This window comes from Phyllobates terribilis, unplaced genomic scaffold, assembly GCF_046119375.1.
Source record: "Phyllobates terribilis strain yellow unplaced genomic scaffold, ASM4611937v1 Scaffold_5__5_contigs__length_657084704, whole genome shotgun sequence".
NCBI lineage: Eukaryota > Metazoa > Chordata > Amphibia > Anura > Dendrobatidae > Phyllobates > Phyllobates terribilis.
The window spans coordinates 171,766,411-171,791,843 of record NW_027362765.1 but is presented as its reverse complement, the minus strand read 5'-3'; the positions used below and the strand labels follow the sequence as shown (position 1 = coordinate 171,791,843).

The following is a 25,433-nucleotide window of genomic DNA, read 5'->3' as shown; positions in this document are numbered from 1 at the left end:
GATAGAGATAGCACTCAGTACATTGATAGAAAGCTGCTAATTAGTGATGGGTGCTGGGTTATACAGAGCAGTTGACTATTAGGCACAAGACAACTAGTCTTGTAGTGATAATCTGCTGATAAAACGCTGCTTTTATTGAAACTGACAATTTAGTAAATTATCACTGGAATCAGGGTCTCAGGCTCTACATCATGCTGATCTTGGATTACACATCTAAAACCTGTTGACAAATTCCTTTTAATTATGTTTACTAAAATTACTATTCCTTAGATGCCATGGCCTAAGATGAAAACTTATTTATTTAAAGACTTTTTACATTTACCAGCATAGGTGTAAGGATGTTGTTTTTGGGGAGACCAGGATGCTGGGGGAGCTAGACTGCTGTATGGACACGATACTTCTGTTTAATTATTCACATGTTGAATTTCCATTGTACCAAGTTGCCGCTTTTGATTAACCCCTACCTGACATAAGACGTAATAGTACATCCTACGTACACTGCTCAAAAAAATAAAGGGAACACTTAAACAACAGAATATAACTCCAAGTTAATCAAACTTCTGTGAAATCAAACTGTCCACTTAGGAAGCAACACTGATTGACAATCAATTTCACATACTGTTGTGCAAATGGAATAGACAATAGATGGAAATTATTGGCAATTATCAAGACACCCTCAATAAAGGAGTGGTTCTGCTGGTGGGGACCACAATGCTTTCTGGCTGATGTTTTGGTCACTTTTGAATGTTGGTTGTGCTTTCAAACTCATAGCATGAGACGGACTCTACAACCCACAGAAGTTGCTCAGGTAGTGCAGCTCATCCAGGATGGCACATTAATGCGAGCTGTGGCAAGAAGGTTTGCTGTGTCTGTCAGCGCAGTGTTCAGAGGCTGGAGGCGCTACCAGGAGACAGGCCAGTACACCAGGAGACGTGGAGGGGGCTGTAACCCAGCGGCAGGACCGCTACCTCCGCCTTTGTGCAAGGAGGAACAGGAGGAGCACTGCCAGAGCGTTGCAAAATGGTCTCCAGCAGGCCACAAATGTGCATGTGTCTGCACAAATGGTTAGAAACCGACTCCATGAGGGTGGTATGAGGGCCCGACGTCCACAGATGGGGGTTGTGCTCACAGCCCAACACCGTGCAGGACGCTTGGCATTTGCCACAGAACACCAGGATTGGCAAAGTCGCCACTGGCGCCCTGTGCTCTTCACAGATGAAAGCAGGTTCACACTGAGCACATGTGACAGACGTGACAGAGTCTGGAGACGCCATGGAGAGCGATCTGCTGCCTGCAACATCCTTCAGCATGACCGGTTTGGCAGTGGGTCAGTAATGGTGTGGGGTGGCATTTCTTTTTAGGGCCGCACAACCCTCCTTGTGCTCGCCAGAGGTAGCATGACTGCCATTAGGTACCGAGATGAGATCCTCAGACTCCTTGTGAGACCATATGCTGGTGCGGTTGGCCCTGGGTTCCTCCTAATGCAAGACAATGCCAGACCTCATGTGGCTGGAGTGTGTCAGCAGTTCCTGCAAGATAAAGGCATTGAAGCTATGGACTGGCCCGCCCGTTCCCCAGACCTGAATCCGATTGAGCACATCTGGGACATCATGTCTTGCTTCATCCACCAACGTCACGTTGCACCACAGACTGTCCAGGAGTTGGTGGATGCTTTAGTCCAGGTCTGGGAGGAGATCCCACAGGAGACCATCCGCAACCTCATCAGGAGCATGCCCAGGCATTCTAGGGAGGTCATACAGGCACGTAATACTGAGCCTCATTTTGACTTGTTTTAAGGACATTACATCAAAGTTGGATCAGCCTGTAGTGTGTTTTTCCACTTTAATTTTGGGGGTGACTCCAAATCCAGGCCTCCATTGGTTAATAAATTTGATTTCCATTGATGATTTTTGTGTGATTTTGTTGTCAGCACATTCAACTTTGTACAGAACAAAATATTCAATGAAAATATTTCATTCATTCAGATCTAGGATGTGTTATTTGAGTTCCCTTTATTTTTTTGAGCAGTGTATGTCAGGTTAGCATGTATGGAGCAGGCTCAGGAACTGACAGGCTGAATATTATTTTATTCTCATGGAGAATATAGAGTGTCAAATGAAAGTGTTTGCCCAGTTATCGCCTAGCCTCAGATACCTTATTAATTGGTGGGAGCCCGGCCACTGAGATTCCCACCGATTAGTGCACGTGCTCGGCTGATCCTCCATTTATTCTCTATGGGGCTACTGAGCGCTGCACTTGGCTTTTTCCAGAAGGCCTATAAAGAATTAATGGAGTTCTGGTCGGGCATCCGCCCTGCTGCTTCATTTTGTAATGGGATAAAAGTTAACCCTTGGTGATAATTCCCTGTTCTGTCGATTGGTGTGAGTCATAATACTTTGACAACCACCAATCAGCAAGTTGTCACCTTTCCTTCAATAGGTGATAGCTTGTTTTTACTAGACAAACCCTTTAAGTATCAATGTATATACAGTACAGACCAAAAGTTTGGACATACCTTCTCATTTTAAGATTTTTCTGTATTTTCATGACTTTGAAAATTGTACATTCACACTGAAGGCATCATAACTATGAATTAACACATGTGGAATTATATACTTAACAAAAAAATGTGAAACAACTGAAAATATGTCTCATATTCTAGGTTCTTCAAAGAAGCCACCTTTTGCTTTGATTACTGCTTTGCACACTCTTGGCATTCTCTTGATGAGCTTCTAGAGGTAGCCATCGGAAATGGTTTTCAATTCATAGGTGTGCCCTGTCAGGTTTAATAAGTGGGATTTCTTGCCTTATAAATGGGGTTGGGACCATCAGTTGTGTTGTGCAGAAGTCTGGTGGATACACAGCTGATAGTCCTACTAAATAGACTGTTAGAATTTGTATTATGGCAAGAAAAAAGCAGCTAAGTAAAGAAAAACGAGTGGCCATCATTACTTTAAGAAATGAAGATCAGTCAGTCCGAAAAATTGGGCAAACTTTGAAAGTGTCCCCAAGTGCAGTTGCAAAAACCATCAAGAGCTACAAAGAAACTGGCTCACATGAGGACTGCCCCAGGAAAGGAAGACCAAGAGTCACCTCTGCTTCTGAGGATAAGTTTATCCGAGTCACAAGCCTCAGAAATTGCAGGTTAACAGCAGCTCAGATTAGAGACCAGATCAATGTCACACAGAGTTCTAGCAGCAGACATATCTCTACAACAACTGTTAAGAGGAGACTTTGTGAAGCAGGCGTTCATGGTAAAATAGCTGCTAGGAAACCACTGCTAAGGACAGGCAACAAGCAGAAGAGACTTGTTTGGGCTAAAGAACACAAGGAATGGACATTAGACCAGTGGAAATCTGTGCTTTGGTCTGATGAGTCCAAATTTGAGATCTTTGGTTCCAACCACTGTGTCTTTGTGCGACTCAGAAAAGGTGAACGGATGGACTCTACATGCCTGGTTCCCACCATGAAGCATGGAGGAGGAGGTGTGATGGTGTGGGGGTGGTTTGCTGGTGACACTGTTGAGGATTTATTCAAAATTGAAGGCATACTGAACCAGCATGGCTACCTCAGCATCTTGCAGCGGCATGCTATTCCATCCGGTTTGCGTTTAGTTGGACCATCATTTATTTTTCAACAGGACAATGACCCCAAACACACCTCCAGGCTGTGTAAGGACTATTTGACCAAGAAAGAGAGTGATGGGGTGCTACGCCAGATGACCTGGCCTCCACAGTCACCAGACCTGAACCCAGTCAAGATGGTTTGGGGTGAGCTGGACCGCAGAGTGAAGGCAAAAAGGCCAACAAGTGCTAAGCATCTCTGGGAACTTCTTCAAGATTGTTGGAAGACCATTTCCAGTGGCTACCTCTTGAAGCTCATCAAGAGAATGCCAAGAGTGTACAAAGCAGTCATCAAAGCAAAAGGTGGCTACTTTGAAGAACTTAGAATATGAGACATATTTTCAGTTGTTTCACACTTTTTTGTTAAGTATATAATTCCACATGTGTTGATTCATAGTTTTGATGCCTTCAGTGTGAATGTACAATTTTCATAGTCATGAAAATACAGAAAAATCTTTAAATGAGAAGGTGTGTCCAAACTTTTGGTCTGTACTGTATGTTTTCTTCACATGTAAGTGCAGTATGAGGAAATAGGGGAGACCCGAAAGGTAAATGGTAAAAAGTGCTTGTATTGTACGGTCCAGCCATCAATATAATAAATAGGGTATTCACATAATGCTGAATGAACTGGTCACCAGCCAGTATCTGTATAAGTACTGGAATAGTCACATAAGTGAGGTGAGGCGATAGGGCAGTCTAAAGAAGTGCATTTTTAAGGCATGCAGCCAGGGTCACGTGATGCTGACTGAGCGAGTAGCGATTAGCACCACTGACAGGCAAAAATGGCAGCAGAAGGATTTACAAAAAAACTTCTTTAAAAGGTGTAAATCGATGGGCGCATTATGCAATGTAGTGAACCACCTCTTTAAAACTGTGGGTATTAGGAATTAATTGAATTGTCCTGGGTAGTGCATTCCAGAGAAGTATCGTTGCTAGTATTGGCGTGTTCCGAGGTGCTTTTGCAACGGGGTAAGCAACCCCAGAGAAGTGGCGCAGCGCGTGAAAATTCTTGGAGACAGGAGTAGGAGGTTTGGAATATTGATGATGTTTGTCTTCGGTCGTTAGTGAAACGGAAGGCACGGGTAGGGTGATAGACAGATGAGGGAGGAGATGTAGGGTCTTGCAGAACTGTGGAGATCTTTGTGGTTGAGAGTGATACATTTTGGACTCTGTAGCGGATGGGCAGCCAGTGCAATGGCTGGCACAGGGTAGAGGCATTGGTGTAGCGGTTGGAGAAATATATGATCCTTGCTGCTGCATTCAGGACGGATTAGAGGAGGGAGAGTTTAGTAAGAGAGAGACCGATTAGTAGAGAGTTGCAGTAGTCCAGACGAGAATGACTAAGAGCAACAGTAAGAGTTTTTGCAGAGTCAATGGTAAGAAAAGGTCAAATTCTAGAAATGTTTTTCAGGTGTAGGTGACATGAGTGAGCGAGTGATCGGATGTGGGAAGTGAAGGAAAAATCTGAGTCAAATATAACCCCAAAGACAGCGTGCACGCTGCTTGGGAGTAATGGTAGAACCACACATGAAAATGGCAATATTAGGTTTAGGACAGTTAGTAAAGAGAAGGAATACAAGGAGTTCAGTTTTTGACAGATTCAGTTTTAGATAGAGGGAGGACATGATGTTAGAGATAGCAGAAAGACAATCACTGATATTTTGTAGTAATGCAGTGGTGATGTCAGAAGACGATGTGTATAATTGAGTGTGATCAGCATAGAGATGGTACTGAAAACCGAATCTACTGATTGTTTGTCCAATAGGAGCTATACAGTGCTGCTCACCATCATTGGCACCCCTTCATTTTTTTCATCGACTGGACGATATCTTCAGAAATTAATGGAAATGTACCAAAGTTATATCCTCAGGATTTTTTAGTTAGTAGTCTAAAGTAATACAACAGTAAAACATTGTTTTTCAACTTCCATGTTGCAATTTCAAAGAAGAAACAGAATAAACAGCATGTGCAGCAATAAAGGCTCCCCTAATTAATACTTGGTTGCACACTCTTTGGCATTGCTGACATCCTCCATACGTTTCTTGTAGCCATCTACAAACTTCTTGCACTTCTCAGCTGGAATTTCCTCTCACTCTTCCTTTGCAGTTTCTTCAAGCTCTTGAATGTTTGCAGGGTTCTTTTTCCCAATGGCAGATTTCAGCTCACCCCAAAGATTTTCAATGGGATTGAGGTCAGGACTCATTGCTGGCCATTTTAAAACAGTTCATTTTTTATTTTTCAATCATTCCTGTGTACTTTTGGATGTGTGCTTTGGGTCATTGCAGTAGAGTAGCTACCGTGGGGGCAGAGGGAGCGGTGACTCCGGGCTCCGCACTCTCGGGGGCCCACCCAGAGCTACGCTAGTGTAACTGTAGCACACCCATACAGTTCCACTCTGGGGCAGAGCAGGGAAACTCGATGTCCCAGCACTGCCAGGCGGCCGCTATGGGGCCCTTGAGCAGGAGGGCGGGGAGCCCCCCTGGTGCCAGCATCGAGCCCCCCACCTGTCACTGCAAGTTCAATGATGAGAGAAGGAGCGTGATGCTCCCTCTCCCATCAGTCCCTCTCTGAGTCTGACATCACTGACGTAGACACTGACTGGGCGCAATGAAGTCATCACTTGGCACCCACAGTTCTGAGATGTGCGGGCGCTTGGAGCAGCACGGGGAACAAAGAGGAGAGGTGAGTATTGAAGTGAGTATTGAATTTATTTCTTTTTCTGTTTTTTTATGGGGGTGCATCATACTATATAGACTCTGCCTATGAGGGTGCATTATACTATTGAAGCCTGTGGGAGTGCATTATACTACATAGACTCTGCCTATGGGAGTGTATTATACTGTAGAGGCCCATGGGGGTGCATTATACTACACAGACTCTGGCTATGAGGTGCATTATACTATAGAGGCCTATGGGGTTGCATTATACTGTATAGGCTCTGCCTATGGGGTGCATTATAATATAGAGGCCTATGGGGGTGCATTATACTATATAGACTCTGCCTATGGGAAGCATTATACTATAGAGGTCTATGGGAGTGTATTGTACTATATAGACTCTGTCTATGGGGTGTATTATACTATATAAATAATGCCTATGGGGTGCATTATACTATATCGTCTCTGCCTATGGGGTGTATTATACTATGGAGGCCTATGGGGGTGCATTATACTATATAGACTCTGCCTATGTGGTGCATTACACTATAGAGTCCTATGGAGATGCATTATACTGTATAGAGTCTGCCTATGGGTGTGCATTATACTATAGAGGTCTATGGGGTGCATTATACTATATAGACTCTGCCCATAGGGTGCATTATACTATTTAAAGTCTGCCTATGGGGGGTGCATTATACTATATAGAGTATGCATATGAGGGTGCATTATACTATATAGAGTGTCTATGGGGGTGTATTATACTTTATAGAATCTGTCTATGGGGAGTGCATTATACTATATGGAGACCTATGTGGGTGCATTATACTATATAGATTCTGCCTATGGGAGTGCATTATATTATATAGAGTCTGTCTATCGGGAGTGCATTATGTAACATACCTGGCGGCGTCTTTGCATAGTGGTCCATCTCCCACTGTGCAAGAGCGCGCACTTGAGAATGTCTCTCTGGCTTCCCTCCATGCTGTCTGTTTGTGTCTGTTTCTGCTGCTTAAGGGCGGCGCCCGATCACTTCCTGCTTTTTTGTACCTGCTGTGGGTCACACCCCTTGTGCGTCCTCAGCCTATTGCTGTCTGTCACCTGGTATTTAACCCAGCTGCTCCAATCAATCCCTGCCTGAGCATCTTGCCCTGTCAGTTGGCTTTTGTCTCTGACATGCCAGGTCCTGTCTATGTTACCTGTCTTGCAGTATCTGTTCCCATGTCTGTACTGTGTCCTATCTGTGTACCCTAACCTGCAGTCTGTACACGTTCCTTGCCTCTTGTCTGCCTATCCTGGAGACTGTATTTCCAGGCCTGTCTGAACACACTCCTAGCCTGTTCCTCCCGCCTTCTAGGGGCCGATTACCTAGACCTGCTCCTGTATCTTGTCTGTCCTGTCTGAACACGCTCCTTGCCTGTTCGTCCTGCCTCTCTGGGGGCCGTATTCCCAGACCCGCTCCTGTATTCCGCTGCAGTGTCGGTCTCCTCCGTACACTGAGTTCCAGTCTGAACTCTCTCCTATCTTTTACCTGTTTTTTCTCTATGTCCGTTCCTTTCCTTTTTCTGCAGAGTCTGAACTCGTACCTAACTCCTGCTTGTTGTCTCTGTACTCCCGTTTGTGAGTTTGTGGTCCACTCGCTACTTCTCTGCAAGTACCCTGTGGGTATCTGGCTCTGCCTTTCCCTTCCTGTCTGTTCCGTGTGAACAGAGCCCTGTCCCTCCTGCTCTGCTCTTGCTCACCGCTCCAGGCGGCCTCGTCCTGCTCTGCTCTTGCTCACCGCTCCAGGCGGCCTCGTCCTGCTCTGCTCTTTCTCACCGTTCCAGGCGGTCTCGTCCTGCTCTGCTCTTGCTCACCGCTCCAGGCGGTCTCGTCCTGCTCTGCTCTTGCTCACCGCTCCAGGCGGTCTCGTCCTGCTCTGCTCTTGCTCACCGCTCCAGGCGGTCTCATCCTGCTCTGCTCTTGCTCACTGCTCCAGGCGGTCTCGTCCTGCTCTGCTCTTGCTCACCGCTCCAGGCGGTCTCGTCCTGCTTTGCTCTTGCTCACCGCTCCAGGCGGTCTCGTCCTGCTCTGCTCTTGCTCACTGCTCCGGCAGTCTCGTTCTGCTCTCTCCCTTTACCTCACTGCTCCGGCAGTCTCGCTCAGCTCCCTCTTTCTCACTGCTCCGGCAGTCTCGTTCTGCTCTCTCCTTCTTTCTCACTGCTCCAGCAGTCTCGCTCTGCTCCTTCTTTCTCACTGCTCCGGCAGTCTCGTTCTGCTCTCTCCCCTTTGTTCGCTGCCCTGGCAGTCTCGCCCTGCTCCCTCTTGCTGTGGGTATCTGGCTCTGCCTTTCCCTTCCTGTCTGTTCCGTGTGAACAGAGCCCTGTCCCTCCTGCTCTGCTCTTGCTCACCGCTCCAGGCGGCCTCGTCCTGCTCTGCTCTTGCTCACCGCTCCAGGCGGCCTCGTCCTGCTCTGCTCTTGCTCACCGCTCCAGGCGGTCTCGTCCTGCTCTGCTCTTGCTCACCGCTCCAGGCGGTCTCGTCCTGCTCTGCTCTTGCTCACCGCTCCAGGCGGTCTCGTCCTGCTCTGCTCTTGCTCACCGCTCCAGGCGGTCTCGTCCTGCTCTGCTCTTGCTCACTGCTCCAGGCGGTCTCGTCCTGCTCTGCTCTTGCTCACCGCTCCAGGTGGTCTCGTCCTGCTTTGCTCTTGCTCACCGGCAGTCTCGTTCTGCTCTCTCCCTTTACCTCACTGCTCCGGCAGTCTCGCTCAGCTCCCTCTTTCTCACTGCTCCGGCAGTCTCGTTCTGCTCTCTCCTTCTTTCTCACTGCTCCAGCAGTCTCGCTCTGCTCCTTCTTTCTCACTGCTCCGGCAGTCTTGTTCTGCTCTCTCCCCTTTGTTCGCTGCCCTGGCAGTCTCGCCCTGCTCCCTCTTGCTCGCTGCTCCGGCAGTCTCGCCCTGCTCCCTCTAGATTGCTGCTCCGGTAGTTTGCTCTGACCCTTTGCTCGCTGCTCCGGCAGTCTCGCTCTGTTTCCTCTTGCTCACTGATCCGGTAGTCCTACCCTGCTCTTACCCTTTGCTCGCTGCTCCAGCAGTCTCGCTCTGCTCAGACCCTTTGCTCGCTGCTCCGGCAGCCTCGCTCTGCTCTGACTCTTTGCTCCGCTCCTGGCGGCCTCGTCTTGCTCTCAACCTGCTGTGTTTGTATACCGCTTCTGCGGTTCTGTTCCAGAAGTCCCAGTCTGTACTGGGTTCTATCCTCTCTGTGCTCCAACCTGTTGTACCTGCCAGTACCTCCCCGTCTGCATACCAGTGTGCCAGCCTAAACCTTCCAGTTCCTGTATTCCCCGGTGTGGGCCAACAGCCGTGTCCGGAGTCTGACCTGGAGTAGACCCTGGTACCTCTGCTCGGTTCCTCCCTGGTGCACTGGCGTCGTATGCCGTCGTGCGATCTTGGTCGGATCGGGCAGACACTTAGTTACGCCCCTCCAGGCACTCTCCGGTACGGTACAGTGGAATCACTACAATCACACGCACACGCCGCTCAGCCCGGGCGTGTGCATTACACATTATACTGTATGGAGGCCTATGGGGGTGCATTATACTATATAGAGTCTGCCTATGAGTGTGTATTATATTTTATAGAGTATGCATATGGGGAGTGCATTATACTATATAGTCTGCCTATGAGGGGTGTATTATACTATATAGATTCTGCCTATGGGAGTGCATTATATTATATAGAGTCTGCCTATCGGGAGTTCATTATACTACAGAGGCCTATGGGAGTGCATTGTACTATATAGACTTTGTCTATGGGGTGCATTATACTATATAAAGTCTGCATATGGGGGTGCATTATATTATATAGAGTATGCATATGGGGGTGCATTATACTATATAGAGTCTGTCTATGGGGGTGTATTATACTATATAGAGTCTGCATATGGGGATGTATTATACTATATAGAGTCTGTCTATGGGGGTGCATTATACTATATAGAGTCTGTCTATGGGGGTGTATTATACTATATAGACTCTGCCTATGGGGTGAATTATACTATAGAGGCCTGTGGGGATGCATTATACTGTATAGAGTCTGCCTATGGGGGTGCATTATACTATATAGAGTATGCATATGGGGGTGCATTATACTATATGAAGTCTGCCTATGGGGGTGCATTATACTATATAGAGTATGCATATGGGGGTGCATTATACTATATGAAGTCTGCCTATGGGGGTGCATTATACTATATAGAGTATGCATATGGGGGTGCATTATACTATATAGAGTCTGTCTATGGGAGTGCATTATACTATATAGAGTCTGCCTATAGGGGTGTATTATACTATATAGAGTCTGCCTATGGGGGTGTATTATACTATATAGAGTCTGCCTGTGGGGGTGCATTATACTATATAGAGTCTGCCTATGTGGAGTGCATTGCACTGTATGAAAGCATATGGGGGTGCATTATACTATATAGAGTCTGCCTATGGGGGTGTATTATACTATATAGAGTCTGCCTATGGGGAGTGCATTATACTGTATGGAGGCCTATGGGGTGCATTATACTATATAGAGTATGCTTATGGGGAGTGTATTATACTATATAGAGGCCTATGGGGAGTGTATTATACTATATAGAGGCCTATGGGGAGTGCAATATACTATATAGAGGCCTATGGGGAGTGCATTATACTATATTGAGGACTATCTGGTGCATTATACTATATGTAGACTATTTAGAGGGCCATAATACCGTGTGGGGATACAATGAGGGCCATCATACAGTGTGGGAAATAATGTGGGGTCTTTGTACAGTGTGGGGGCCATCATACAGTGTTGGAGCCATCAGTTTGGAGGCTACTAAGGGCTCCGTATACTGTGTGGGGGGTACAATACAGTGAGCATTATACTATGTATAAGAGAGCATCATACTGTGTAGAGGGGATCTGTACATGGGGGGAGACAAAGGACAATATTACATTTTAAGTGGGCACTTATCGTTATAGGGGAACTCAGGTTATTGTGACTGTCAAAGGGGCACACAGAGGGAATTATTACTTTCTAGGGAGCAAAATGTGGGCACTGTTTTCTAGGGCACTTGCATATTCTAGAGGTTTGTTTAACCATCTAGAGGGCACACACTAGGTGCAGTAATAGGGACACATACGGCAGCAGCTCATTATTGGGGTATCAGCAGGATGACGAGTTTGTGCAGGTTGGGAATAGATGTGGACGGTGCCTGAAATGTAAGGAGTCAAATGTGTCTTTGTTGAAATCTCTGCAGACGAGTCCTGGATGGAGAAGTTGTCATGTTGGTCTGGGCCAGATGGAAAAGATGGAAAAAGTGAACGATTTCATCAGAAAGAATGTCAGCTGTAAGTCACCATCAATAACTGTACTGTGATCTCCTATATGTTCTGCAAGACTGATATCTACCACTATATGGTCACCATATGGCGGTAATATCAGTGTTTATTTTTGTCCCTAAAGAACCATAGATAGAGATTATTTTCAGTAACAATGCAGTCATCTGCTGAGGTTCTCCTACATCCACGATTAGGATGCACCACCATAGTTGTAATCAGGGTTACCTGGTTAGGGGCCCACTCAGAAGTTTCGCTTCCCCCCTGAACCAAAACCCTAGCTACGCCTCTGGGTCATTGTCTTGCAGGGGGACCCATGATCTTCGACTCAAACCAAGATTTCTTACACTGGGTATGACATTTCGCTCTAAAATCCTTTGATAATTCTCTAATTTCATGATTCTGTAATAAGGTCAAGGACTCCAGTACCAGACAGAACAAAGCAACCCGACAGCATTATGGATCCTCCGCCATGCTTAACTGTTGGTAAGGTGTCCTTTTCCTTATAAGCTTCATTGCTCTGTCCGTAAACAAACTATCGCTTTGCTTTGCCAAAGAGCTCTATTTTTGTTTCATCTGTCCATAGAACATTTTCCCAGAAGGATTGTGGTTTGTCAAGATACTCTTTGGCAAAGATCAGCCGTTCCTTTTCATGTCTTTTCTTCAGCAATGGTTTCTTCCTTGGCCTTCTCCCATAAAGCTCAGCTTGGTTTAGTGTGCGGCATATGGTACATGTTGAAACCATGACCCCTGACTGTTCTAGGTGGGCCTTGAGGTCTTTGGATGTTTCACATGTTGTTTTTTCCACTATTCGCACCAACCTCCGAATACATCTCTTGTCAATTTTCCTCTTTCCCCCACGTCCAGGGAGGTTCTTGACGGTTCCATGCTTGGCAAACTACTTAATAACATTGCGCACTGTTGAAACTGGGATACCAAGGTCTTTGGAGATGGCCTTATACTCTTTGGAAGTCTTATGTTTGCTAATAGCAGTTCTGATGTCCTCAGACAACTCCTTTGTCTTCATCATTGTGACAAAGGATCAGGGTCTACCATGTGGCTTTTTAGAAACACTGAAGTCATCATTGATTGGCTAATTCATGTCACATGGGCACCGACAATCACGGGTGAATCTCTTGTGATTTACCATAGGCGAGTCAAAATGTGTTTCCATACTAAATTAATGTAAAGGGTGCCAATACCAGTGACACGCCAATCTTTAGATTTTCTATTTTTCACTCCCTTTGTTTTTTTGTTTTAAATTATTGTTTATCATTTGCTCTTTTGTATTTAACACGAGTGCTCTATACAAAAAAAACTGTTTCACTTGATTCATTTTTTTCAGGAGACATTCCACATTATGTACTTAATCTTCATGGGTGCCAATAACAATGAGCAGGACAGTATATAGGGAGAAGAGGAGGGGCCTAGTACTGAACCCTGAGGAACCCGACAGTAAGGGGAAGAGGAGAGGAAGAGGAGTCAGCAAAAGAGACAGTGAAGGAGCGGTCAGTGAGGTAGGAGGAAAGCTAAGAGAACTGTATACTTGAGTCTGATAGAGCGGAGCATAGTGAGGAGGAGCTGGTGATCCACAATGTCGAATGCTGCAGAGAGATCCAGGAGAACCAGCAGGGAGTAGTGACCATTAAATTTAGCTGTTAGCAGATCATTAGAGACTTTAGTAAGGGCAGTTTCAGTGGAGTGTAAAGAGCGGAAACCGGATTGTAAAGGGTCAAGCAGAGTGTTATCTGAGAGTGGATTAGACGGGAGTGGACCAAACGTTTCAGAAGTTTAGAAATGAAGGGGAGATTAAAGACCGGTCTGTAGTTAGCAGCGCTGTTCTGGTTGAGGGATGTTTTTTTTTAAGTAATGGGTGTATGCTGGCATGTTTGAAGGAGGAGGGAAAGATACCAGATTAGAGAAAAAGGTTAAATATTTTAGGTGAGTGATGACAGCCGGGGAAAGGGACTGAAGGAGATGTGAGGGCATAGAGTCAATGGTGCAGGTAGTAGGGCGAGAACCTGAGAGGAGCCGGGTAACATCTTCTGTGATTGGTTCAAAGACAGAAAGTGAGCTAGATGAAGTGCAGGAGGGAAAATAATTCATGATATTAGGAGATCAGGAGAAAATTTCCTTTCACATATGATCAATTTTTTTCTTTGAAATAATTGGCCAGATCGTCAGCGCTGAGTTCGGTGGTGGGGACCTATACTCTTGGACTGAGGAGGGAATGAAAAGTGTCTGAGTCATTTAGGATTGATGGATTGTGGTGAGCCCGTGGACAGTTACTGTTGCTATTTGCAGGTTAGGATATGCAGGGCACTTATGGTCTTGTAATATTAATATTATGATTGTCTACAAGTTAGTCTTAGATTTGTACCTTTTACATACATACATATTTGGGGTCTTTATCTCCAGAAATAGTAAATCTTTAGTACATAATCTTCATATCTGTATGTTATTTCCTTAGTATGATCTTAATATTTTGCAACTAACCTGGAACTTCTAAGAAAGGGTCAAGAACCATAAAAGCATCAGAGAGCCCGGATTTCACAGGATGCTGCTCAGAACTGATGTTTTGTACTGGTAGAGGAATCTGCAGAACCAATATAATTATACATTAGGATTACTAACACAAAAGTGACACATTTTTCCAACCCCTTATGTCTCCCATACACAATAGTTGTCAGTAATGCTCGACTTGTCTGAGTATTTCCATATTCTCTATGAGAGAGCTGCTGCCAGACTTCTCTGCTGGAATCCTATCACCAGGGAGAACAAAAGGATCGGCCGCTGAAATATAACAGGCTAAATCCTTCTCTCCCCTGACATCATCTGTTGGAGGAAAGTTGAGATTTCCCCTACATATATTCGGCTATAGAAATTGGGAGAACAGCTGAGTAGAATGGCATAGAAAAACTTCTATGTACTGTTTTGAGTAGGCTATGTGGTAACGGGGTCCAATCTTTTGTGGCGACCCCTTACCCACATGATTTATTATGAGGGTCGTAATCTGTTTATACATTAGGCTATGTGCACACGTTCAGGATTTGAAGTAGAAATTTCCTGAGTTTCTGCATTTCCTTGGCAGGAAAAACGCTGTGGAAAAAACGTGCGGTTTTGCCGCGTTTTTTGATGCAGTTTTTGAAGCGTTTTTTGAAGCGTTTTTGTACATCAATGAATGCTTTTTGGAGCTAAATAAGGTTATTTGATGGGACATTACTTAAACCCATCAGAGCTGTGGTGAGTATTAAGGTTAATTTAAATGATTAAAGAATGTGTCTGTTGTATTTTAAATAAAGTGTTTGCTCTGTGTCTGTGTGTTTATTTATACTCTTTACTATACTTTAATTAGGTTTGGTGATGAAAGGGTCTGATTGACACCTTGTCATCACCAAACAAAAAAGCTAGGTGTCAGCTAATCCCATTCGCCCAATCTCATTAGCATTTCCATTCATGTAATTTATGTGGCAGCTGTGAGCTGCTACTTTTAGCCTAGGAAGGTTCCATTTGCAAACATGGTCCCAGGCCATTATTAACAGCTCACATGGTCCCGGGCCAAGCCCCCCCCCCCCCCCAATCAGCACTCAACAGTGCTTTGGAAGCAGCATATTTTTGCTGCATCCAAAGCGCGGATTTCTAATGGCGCACTTTTGTTGTCGGTACATGTGAATCCACTGCATATAATGACACTTCAATCAGTCAAAATCTGCAGCGGAGACTAGAGTGTCCGGTACAGAAATTTACATGCTGCTGGTGAGTTGGGTACGTCACCATGATCAGGAGCTGCTGCAGGTTTGATGCTGCGTGTTTATACCGTGTCAAACCTGCAGCGTCCAGATGGTACAGCATCGTGGATGGGATCTCTAGAAATCCCATGTCCACTATGCGTGCATCTGAGGCTACGGATCACCCGTGGACATTGACATGCGGCGCATCTTTCAGAGCCGCAGCATGTCAAATTCTGTTGCGGAGTCGCTGGTCTCCACAACATAAATTTGACCACTAGAATGTATTGAATGCTGTAAATACACATGGTTCAGTGAACACGTGGATTTACCTGTGTTCAATACAATGCAACGTTTTGGACGCAGCAAAAAAATATGCGTCCAAAGCGCTGCTACGTCCGGATCGTGGGCACAGAGCCTAAAATGAAAAAAAAAAATGGTGTGGGCTCCCGCATCATTTTTATAACCAGCAGAGGGAAAGCTGACCACTGAGGGCTGATATTAGTAGCCGGGGGAGCGGCCATTAGCAAAAAATGTTCCCTAGCTATTAATATCTGCCCACAGCTGTTTGTTTAGCTTTTACTGGCTAGATTACAGAGGGACCCCACAAAAAAATTGACGTGGGGTCCCCCTATAAAATCTAACCAGAAAAGGCTAAATAGACAGCTGTGGTCTGATATTAATAGCCAGAGAAGGGGCCATGGATACTTGCCCCCTCTGTGGCTATTAATATCACCCCTCAGCAGTCCCAGAAATGGCACATCCAAAAGATGCTCCAAATCTGGTGCTTAGCTTCCGCTCTTCCCACTGCCCTGTAGTGGTGGCTAGTGGGGTTGGGGTTCACGTCAGCCTTGGCGGCTGACGTGAAGCCCGGGTTAAGATGCCCCCATTACTAACTGCGTAGTAAAGTTATCGCCGCCTTTTCAATAAAAGACAAGGTCAGAATAAAGTATTTTAATGAAATAAAAAACACACGGTTTTAGTTGTATTTTTTTATTGTACTCTGTCCGTGAAGCCCTCAATCTTCTGAAAAAAAAGTAAAAAAAACAACCATATCCCATCACGACACAGTCCACGATTCCATCACGACTGTCCCTCGGGGATCCGGGTCACTTCTACTGCAGTGATATCAGCAATCACTGATGTCACTGCTGTAGAAGACAGCAATGTGTACTGACAAGAGTGTAAAATCACTCCTGTCAGTGTACTTGCTGCTGCAGGAGTGAGGTCACTGGGATTCATCATCTGATCAGCCCCAGTGAGCTCACCACCATGGGAACATTCTTCAGAATGTTCCCACGGTGAGGTCACGTAAGCAATAAGCTGATCGCTCACATGACCGCAGGTCCTGGCAGCGCAGTACACTGGAACGCGCTCTCTCCCAGCAGTGTACCGCCGGTCGCTGGGAAGAGAACATCACTGGGGACCAGGACCAGGAGGACACCGGGGGGCGCCGGACCGGTGAGTATAGTGTTTGTTTTTTTTAATTTTCACTTTTTTTACCACCGCGGGCACGCCGACTCGGCTGAGGAGACTACTGATCCCCCCCCAGCCACGCCGCCCTCGCTGTTATCAGCTGGAGCGGCGGCCGGATGAGAGAAGTAGTAGTCCTCCTCTCCCGACCCGGGTACCACCCGCACCGTGTTTACGCCGCAAATTCACGCCTATTGGCTTTAATTGAAATGCAGCAAATCCGCAGGTATAAATATACCTACGGATTTGCTGCGGTTCAATTCAAGTCAATGGGCGCGAATTTGTGGTGGAAATGCGTGAACAATGGAAATGCTGCGGTTTTTTCCACAATGGTAATCCTGAGCGGAAATTTCCGCATCATGTGCACAGCACATCAGGATTACCATTGCAATAGCTGGCAGAGCGTATTTGATGCGTTTTCGCTGCATTTCCGCGTGGGAAAACGCATCAAAAACGCTGCTTGTGCGCTTAATCTTAGAGTGTCAGCTGACCCTGCCAATATCAGTGGATTTGTATGACTCTAGTGTGTATGGAGGTCTTTAGCACTTTTGAAAATGATCAGTGTACTGGATGGATCTCATATTTGCAAATAACTCCAAAGTACCAGGAGGAGCAACACCATGCTTTTTTACAGATTGTGTGTCAATGGACAGGTATGTTTTAGGCTATGTTCCCATGATGAATATTTGGTGGGTTTTTGATGTTAATTGATTTTCTGCACCATTTTTGCATCTATTAAGTAAATTAATGAAGAAAGACTGTGTCAGCTCACCCTCATAGCAATCCAACACTCGGAACCAGCTATGCAGCAGGAGTCCAGTAGGAGAAAGTAATATTCCAGCTTCCGGATAATATTAAAAACTTTTAAGTTTATTGTAGAAAAATATAAAAAAAAAATCACCACATGGAAACGCAACAGGGTGCAATCTTCTCACAGACCTATTCTAAAATATAGTGGGAATTTTTAACGCATGTACAGGCACTTTAATAAAAAAGTGAGTTTTTCACGCACGTATTCCTCATTCAATTTATCAGGAGCGACATCCGACGATTTCTCAGACTCATCGACGGATAATGGAAATTTCAGTTCTACGAGACAGAATATAATCTACAATAAAAGTTATGTCCCATCTGCTTCTGAGAGATCAGGTACTGCCTCAAAACAGAGGAAGCAGAGGAAATCACAGAACACCCGTTAATCAACCTCTCTAGCTACATCTTAAATGAGGCTCAAATTTCCATACTGTCAAAAGGCTTACCATTTGCACCTACCAATGAACTATACATTTTCAGGACTATTTTGGACATTAATAGATTTGCTCGTACATTAACTCTCAAATGTCATTTTTTGCCCAAAGAGGAATTAATAGCTGTTGACAATGCAAGGAATAATTTACCATCACCAGAGTTTAAGAGCAGTATTAACATAGGCACTTTTGAAGAAATTCGTTCTAGTATAGACTTGAGATCATTAGCCAGTGAGACGAAACAGGAGGAGGTGGAGTTGAATAATTACTTTCCAGTAAAAAATCCTTATTTCTACCTCATTCAATCTCGCCCAGCAATTTTAGATGATTTTCAAGAAGCAGTGGAACAGGCACTACACAAACTTAAAGAATCTTTAACAAAACTTGACAATTATTATGATGAAAAAAGCCCTTAAAGAACTAAGAAACAATAAAGATCTGCTAGTTAGGCAGGCTGATAAAGGAGGAGGGGGGGGCATAGGTATCCTTATGAGAATTTGAATAATCCACTGTTATCAGATACCAATGTATATAAAAAACTGAACGGAGATCCCACCATTATGTACAAAAAAGAACTGTCCACTCTGTTACAGGAAGGCTATGCCATGGGAGCCATTACAGAAAACTTAGCTCAGTACCTTATGGTCTCATGTCCCATTACCCCCATTTTCCATTCCCTCCCAAAAGTTCATAAAAACCTTTTCCCTCCACCAACTGTGGCAGGAATAGGCAGTCTGAGTGAAAAGCTAGATGGGTAGACCATTATTTGCAAACTTTTAGTCCAAAGTCTTCCTGGTTACATCAAGGATACGAAACATGTGATAGCCTCATTGGATGGGACCAAGTGGCCTCACTCTTGCATTTGACTATCTTGCGACATAGTGGGTTTATATCCCTCATGAACTAGCTCTGACAGCCCTTTCCTACCACCTACACTCCTATAGTAAATACACTGTTGAAATTAAAGAATTCCTTCTGATGGCAGTAAATTATTTATTGCACCATAATTATTTCTCCTTTAATGGATTTTTCTATTTTCAGAGGCAAGGAGCTTCTATGGGGGCGGGTTTCTCCCCATCCATAGCAAATATCTTCATGCTACATTTTCACTGATGCCGTACCCTTTCCCTTCCATATCATATGGTTTGGTCGCTGTATCGACGACCTCCTCTTGATATGGAATGGTACAACGAAGACGGCTATCCAGTATGTAGAATATTTAAATAATAATCCAATGAACCTAAAATTTCCATTTAACATAGATTCTACACACATAAATTTTCTTGATATTTCCCTAATTTTTTCAGAGGATGTTGTAATTATTTCTCCCTTTAGAAAAAATACAGCTTCCAATTCCATATTATTGGCCAATTCTTGCCATGCCAAACAGACTATCAAAACTATTTCTGTGAGTGAATTAATATGAACCAAAAGGTATACGAGCTCTCATTCACAGTATACTCAGGAGGCCCATGAAGTCACTGAGAGATTGATATCAAGGAACTATCCTCAATGGTTGTTAAGGAGAGCCAATAATATAGTGGATAAGATGGATCGAAATGATATGATGAAAGATAGACTCAGAGTCAATGATAACGCCTCTGATGCCATTAACTTTGTATCTAATTACAGCCCAGTTTCATGCGGTTAAAAATATTATCAAAAAATATGTTCCTATGCTTTTTCAAGACCCTAATTTGAAAAAAATACCAGTCCAACAAGATTCGTGGCTAAAAAGGCACCCACGCTAGGTAGCTTACTGTCTCCAAACCTTTAAGTAATAATACGGCCAGTAAGAGAACTTGGCTACACAACACAGAGTTTTACAAGTGTGGACATTCTGTATATAAATGTTGCAACCATGTAACGAACACTCGTACTTTTACTTATACAGCTACTAATAGAACTTATCGTATTCAAAATTTCATAAACTGCAACTCCGCTTAGGTTGTATATCTCATATCTTGCAATATTTGTCAGATATAGTATTTGGGCTGTACTTCAGGACCCTTGAAAGTACGAGTGAGACGCCACTTGTCTGATGCAGAGAATAAACTGTTTACAAAGTGTTCAACAGCATCCCGACATTTCACAGAAAGTCATGATGGTGACACTAGATTTTTCTCAGCCATTGGTATTGAGAAAGTTCACAAACCATTCAGAGGCGGTGATCTCCACAGGAAACTATTCAATAGAGAGTCCTGATGGATATACATTTTAAACACCAGATCACTGTCGGATATTAACATTCGACACAATCTAATCTACCACTATGAGTGATGATATAATATGGTTGCAATGACGGATTATCTCCTTACTATGTATTTCCTAAGAGTTTTTTTCATAAAATTTCCGTGTTATACGCTTGTTTTTATTTGGTGTTTATGCCATCACACAGGATTGGACCAATGTGCTCATGTGATTGGACCGGATATAGTATATAATGTTTGTTCAGTCATTCCTACAGATATGCAATGATTAAAGACGCAGGTCTGAAACGCGTTTACTGTAAGATATAATCTGGTTGGTTGGTGACCTAAGGTGATGTCTTTTATATTTTTCTACAATAAACTTACAAGTTTTTAATAGTATCCCGATTCTGGAATATTACTTTCTCCTATTTAAGTTAGGAGTTTCTCCTATTCAATTAGGTTACTTGCGTTTTTGACGCTGTGTTTTTTGTATCTTGTTGGTATGTCATGTGTTAAATAAAGCCATTTTTGATACTTCCTGGTAATTGGCTTTGACAGAACTTTATTGATACAGTCATGTACGGATCACATGTATTTTTGATGCATATACACCAGGGCTGTGGAGTCGGTAAGCCAAACCTCCGACTCCTCAATTTCCACGACTCCGACTCCCTCATACATGGCTCATGTTTAAGTGATAAATGTACAGTAGCACAGATTAATCTCAGCTAAAAGTCTAGACCCTTAGATCAGGAATAGGACAGACATTTATAGGACATTTCATAACTTTCCCAAATTCTTATGAAAAAATATTCCCCACAAACTGCATTGAACTACTGTACCCAATTTATTATATATTTTAGGGGTTGGAGTCGGTCCATTTTATACCGACTCCAACTCGACTAAAATGGGTTCCGACTCCACGACTCCACAGCCCCGATATCCACTGCAGAAATGCATTAAAAACGCATATGCATATTTTACATGCAGATTTTCTGCAACTAATGCAAGTCTATGGGAAAAAAATCTGTATGTAAAACTCAGTGTACCTACAAGAGCAATTAAAATGTTGCTGATTTGAAACATGCTCCGCAGGTCAGTTTACACTGAATATAAAATAAGCACAGTGGGCATGAGATTAATATAAATCCCATCCACCTTGCTGGAACTATGTTTTCAACACAGAAAAAATATGCAGCGTTAAAAACATATTGTGGGCACACAGCATTATGTTCATTCAGGCATATGATGACATCCAATAGTCCAGTCGGGTTGCTTTTCTCTTTTATAACCAAAATTTAGACTTCAGTTCTTGGGTTTGTGAACTCATCAAACACCACATATCAATTTCTCGACAGATTATCCGATAAGAATCAGCATTGAGTTTAAAAAATACATAACAAAAAGCTCAGCTGTCAGCAAATAGAGCCAGAATAATGATTTCATTATAATGTATTAGTCTACTTTGGCCTTTTTCACAGGGGCTCTTTGGCTAAGAAAACCTATTTTCAGTTGAGTTAAAAAAGGGTGCAAAGAGAAGAGTGACTACATAGTGTCTGGAGCTTAAATTTGTATATTGCACAGATGCCTGATTGATTTGTAAGGATACTGTGTAAGTCCTCATTTAATATGATACAAAGTCCCTTAATGTAATGTAGATGGATCTGCGCAAGGCAGGCTAATGTCACTGTTCATCAAAATGGAAAACTATGGCAGAATTTAATGACCTTTGTAGTCTATAGAAATACATTGAGTTACATGGATGTGCAACTTTCATTAGATTTCCATGCAAATCATCACATGACAAGTTTATAAATAAGAAAGGATTGAAGAGAAGAAAGTCACGTGGGCCCTTGTGCTAATTTACAATTAGGTCATGCAAAAGTAAAAATTGAAGATACTTTGTGACATATGTCTATGTGTAGCTGCAGCCTGACACTGACGTGGTACAATAATGTTGACGTCATTTATTTTAGTTCTCTCAAGAGAATATATTGTAATAAAACATTTATTATACTTCAGAAGATGGTGACTGATTCCCTTGAACTTCAAGTTTGTATATTACTGATATTTATGGAATACGGGGGCTTGCAATTTATGAGATCATGATTAAAAAGCATTGTAGTTTTCCAGCTGTAAGAGGAGGAAATGTAAATGCCTGCAGTGTATAGTTCACCACTGATGAATATGTTATTTTATGCTTAGTAATAAAAGGCAATATGTTCTCTGAAAATGGCACAGACACTTGTTGCTGTCTACATTAAAATTCTTATTTCTCTTCTAAGTACTTCTGTATGTCAGAGAGATAATTCTTCCATGGGAACTGAATGACACACATTTGGAGCCTCTTAATTCGAGTACAACATCTCCTGGTACGAGGGGGCAGGGGCGAAGCATGGCGCCAGTGAGTGAGGGCCAAATGAGTAATGCACAGTACGCTCACCACCACCCCTCATATTTCATGGCACCAGGAGGGGGCAAAGGAATGCACAGCATTATGACAATTCATTATATCATGACTGCAAATATTTATTGTGCGATTCGTGGACACGTTTGATCTGATTTTATTATTGTAGACAGGACACATTTAAATTTTTCCAAATTTTCTAACATAAATATATATATATTTTACCCATACGCAAATATATTAGTGCAATATAATACAAATAATAGCAGGAATGTACCTCTTTGTACCCAAACACAATCCGTCCATCATTATATAAGGCAGCTAGAAAAGTGAAGTTTCCTGCACTTTCTCTCTCATGGAGGCGCACTTTGTTCCACTGAATCACAACACATGTTCCTGTCAAAGAGAAATTCCAGAGAAAATCTAATTTTGCTTGGATATCATGCCCCGAGAATTGTTTCATTCACATTTATGTGTATTCTAGTACAGTGAAATCTCTTGTAAATGACCACCCAATAGTAGAAATGGCCCAGAAAGAATGGGATCTTAAGAAAGTTGTGCATAGGATATAAGGGAATTGTGAAGTGGTTACAGAATAATTTGCTCTTGATCAGTAGTGGTCTATTGCAGAAGTTTGCAGCGTTTCCATAATATTGCACTTACCATTGTCCCTGTACCTGATTGTAGATTCCTTGGAGAAACTTGGGTTGAAATTTGCCATGAGAGGCGCTACATACTGTGTTGCCGTTAGCATGCTGTGAAGGATATCACCCATAAAGATAAAACCTGAAAGTAATCCAGATATTGTTTATAACTTATAATACCTGATGTGTAAATAATTAAATTCTAAAATCCCCGGTATTTAATTCCTTTTACCTCCAGTAGCTATTGTGATGTGCCTCAATGGATGCCCATAAAAAGGGAAATCAAAAGAAAGAAGAACTCTCTGTGGATAAGTGAAAAGAAAAACAGATAATATATAGACTTCAGATTGAAAATGAGTAATTATTAACAAATAAAAAATACATTTTATCCAACGTTGCTGTTAGCTTTTTAAGCATATGTTCACACACATTTTTGCTGTGTTTTTTTTTTTCTTTAGGAAAAACTTAAATGTAATCAAAATAAAAATGCAGTTGTAATTCCACATTAAAATGTGCATTTTTAGTGCATTTTTTTTTTTTTTTTGCTAAGCAGCCTCATTGATCTCAGTAGGGGAAAATACGATAAAGACATCAAAAGAATTGTCACAGCGTTTTAAAATGTGCACTGCAGGGCAAAAAATGTAAGAAAAACTATGTTAAAAATGTATTTATTTTGCTGCAGGTGTAACACACTGCAGATTTTTTTTAAGCCTAAAGAAAGGATGGGGGAAAAAAACACAACAAAAGTGATACATGTGAACAGCTGTATGTCTACCAACCTGCCAAACACATTTACGTTTAGATTCATCTGCAGCTATCATCAGTCTTAGGCCTCATTCAGACATCTGATTTTCACATAAAAGTGTTATCCATAATTTTCTCAGATAGCACTCGTATGTCAATGGGGTCATTCACATCTCCTATTTTTTTTCTCTTGGTCTGAGTAGTGTGCGTAAAATATCAGATACATGTACGATTTTGATCTGAGGGTCGGATCAAAATCAGCAATGCAAGTCAATGGGTCCATGAAATATTCTGAGTGAGGTCTGATTTTCACTGTCAGAATGGAGAAGGTAGAGAGTTTTTTTTTTTTTCATTTCTCCATGTACAAGAAAATCAGATGACACTCATACCAGACTATGATCACACTCTGATCAGAGTCTGATCAAAATAATCAGTCTGATTTTATCATAAGCGAAAAAAATTGTACGTTTGAATCAGGGCTGCGGAGTCCGTGGAGTCGGAGTCGGTATAAAATGGATCAACTTCGGCTCCTAAAATATACAATTAATTAGGTGCAGTAGTTCAATGCTGGATGTGCTGTAAATTTTTTCATAAGAATTTGGGAAAGTTATGAAATGTCTTATAAATGTCTGTTCTGTTCCTGATCTAAGGATCTAGGCTTTTAGTTGAGATGTATCTGTGCTGCACTTTATGTATATGCTCAGTAGTGAGGCAGTGCTGTGGAGTCAGGAGTCAGGGAAATTGAGGAGTCGGAGTCAGAGGTTTGGCTTACCGACCCCACAGCCCTGGTCTGAATGAGGCCTTAGTTTGTTTACCCATGGCATACTCACAGGGATCCAACCAAGAAACCCAAGATCTATAGTGTTGTCTGAAAGTGTCCTTTTATTTTGTAGCTGTTCCTGTGTCTGACTTAAATGATCACCAATAATTTTTCTGCAGGAAAATTATTGGTTCAGCAGCATATGTATAATCAATTTTTATTCCTTGACCCAGAAGAGCCACAGATGTCTTAGTCATGGAAAAAGATAAATGGCTATCTGGATCTTTTCATGTTGGTTTTCTCTTGTTAAGTTGAAGCAGTCTGCTTAAAGAGGTTGTCCATTACTAATGTAGCACCCCGAGGACTCGGCTGCTACAAGGGTATTGCACCTCAAACCAGAGGTGTGGTATTCCACTCCCGGGTAAGGATGGAGTGTGGGACTGAGCTCAGTAAGCTGCATGCACTACATTCACCCCATTTCCGGGGGACAGATCAATGGTACTCCCACTAGGTGAATGTGCAGGTACGACAGTGTCTGTCCCTGGCTGGAGTGGGGAGGGGGGTGGAACATCCCAGTAGTGTAGGGGCAGATAGGGGAGGGGCTCTGGG

General features: G+C 43.1%; 2 protein-coding genes across 2 annotated transcripts in view; one reads left to right on the top strand and one right to left on the bottom strand.

The window, feature by feature from the left end:
• LOC141271011 (dickkopf-related protein 3-like) overlaps positions 1-25,433 on the top strand; it is a 144,498-nt gene that overhangs the window by 40,174 nt on the left and 78,891 nt on the right. The window lies entirely within an intron of this gene.
• PLXDC1 (plexin domain containing 1) overlaps positions 1-25,433 on the bottom strand; it is a 74,018-nt gene that overhangs the window by 18,863 nt on the left and 29,722 nt on the right. The window contains exons 4-7 of the mRNA XM_073683434.1: positions 23,553-23,622; positions 23,340-23,462; positions 22,954-23,072; positions 14,126-14,225 (exon numbers count right to left, since the gene is read on the bottom strand). Coding sequence (XP_073539535.1) covers positions 14,126-14,225; positions 22,954-23,072; positions 23,340-23,462; positions 23,553-23,622 — 412 coding nt within the window. The remainder of the gene's footprint in view (positions 1-14,125; positions 14,226-22,953; positions 23,073-23,339; positions 23,463-23,552; positions 23,623-25,433) is intronic.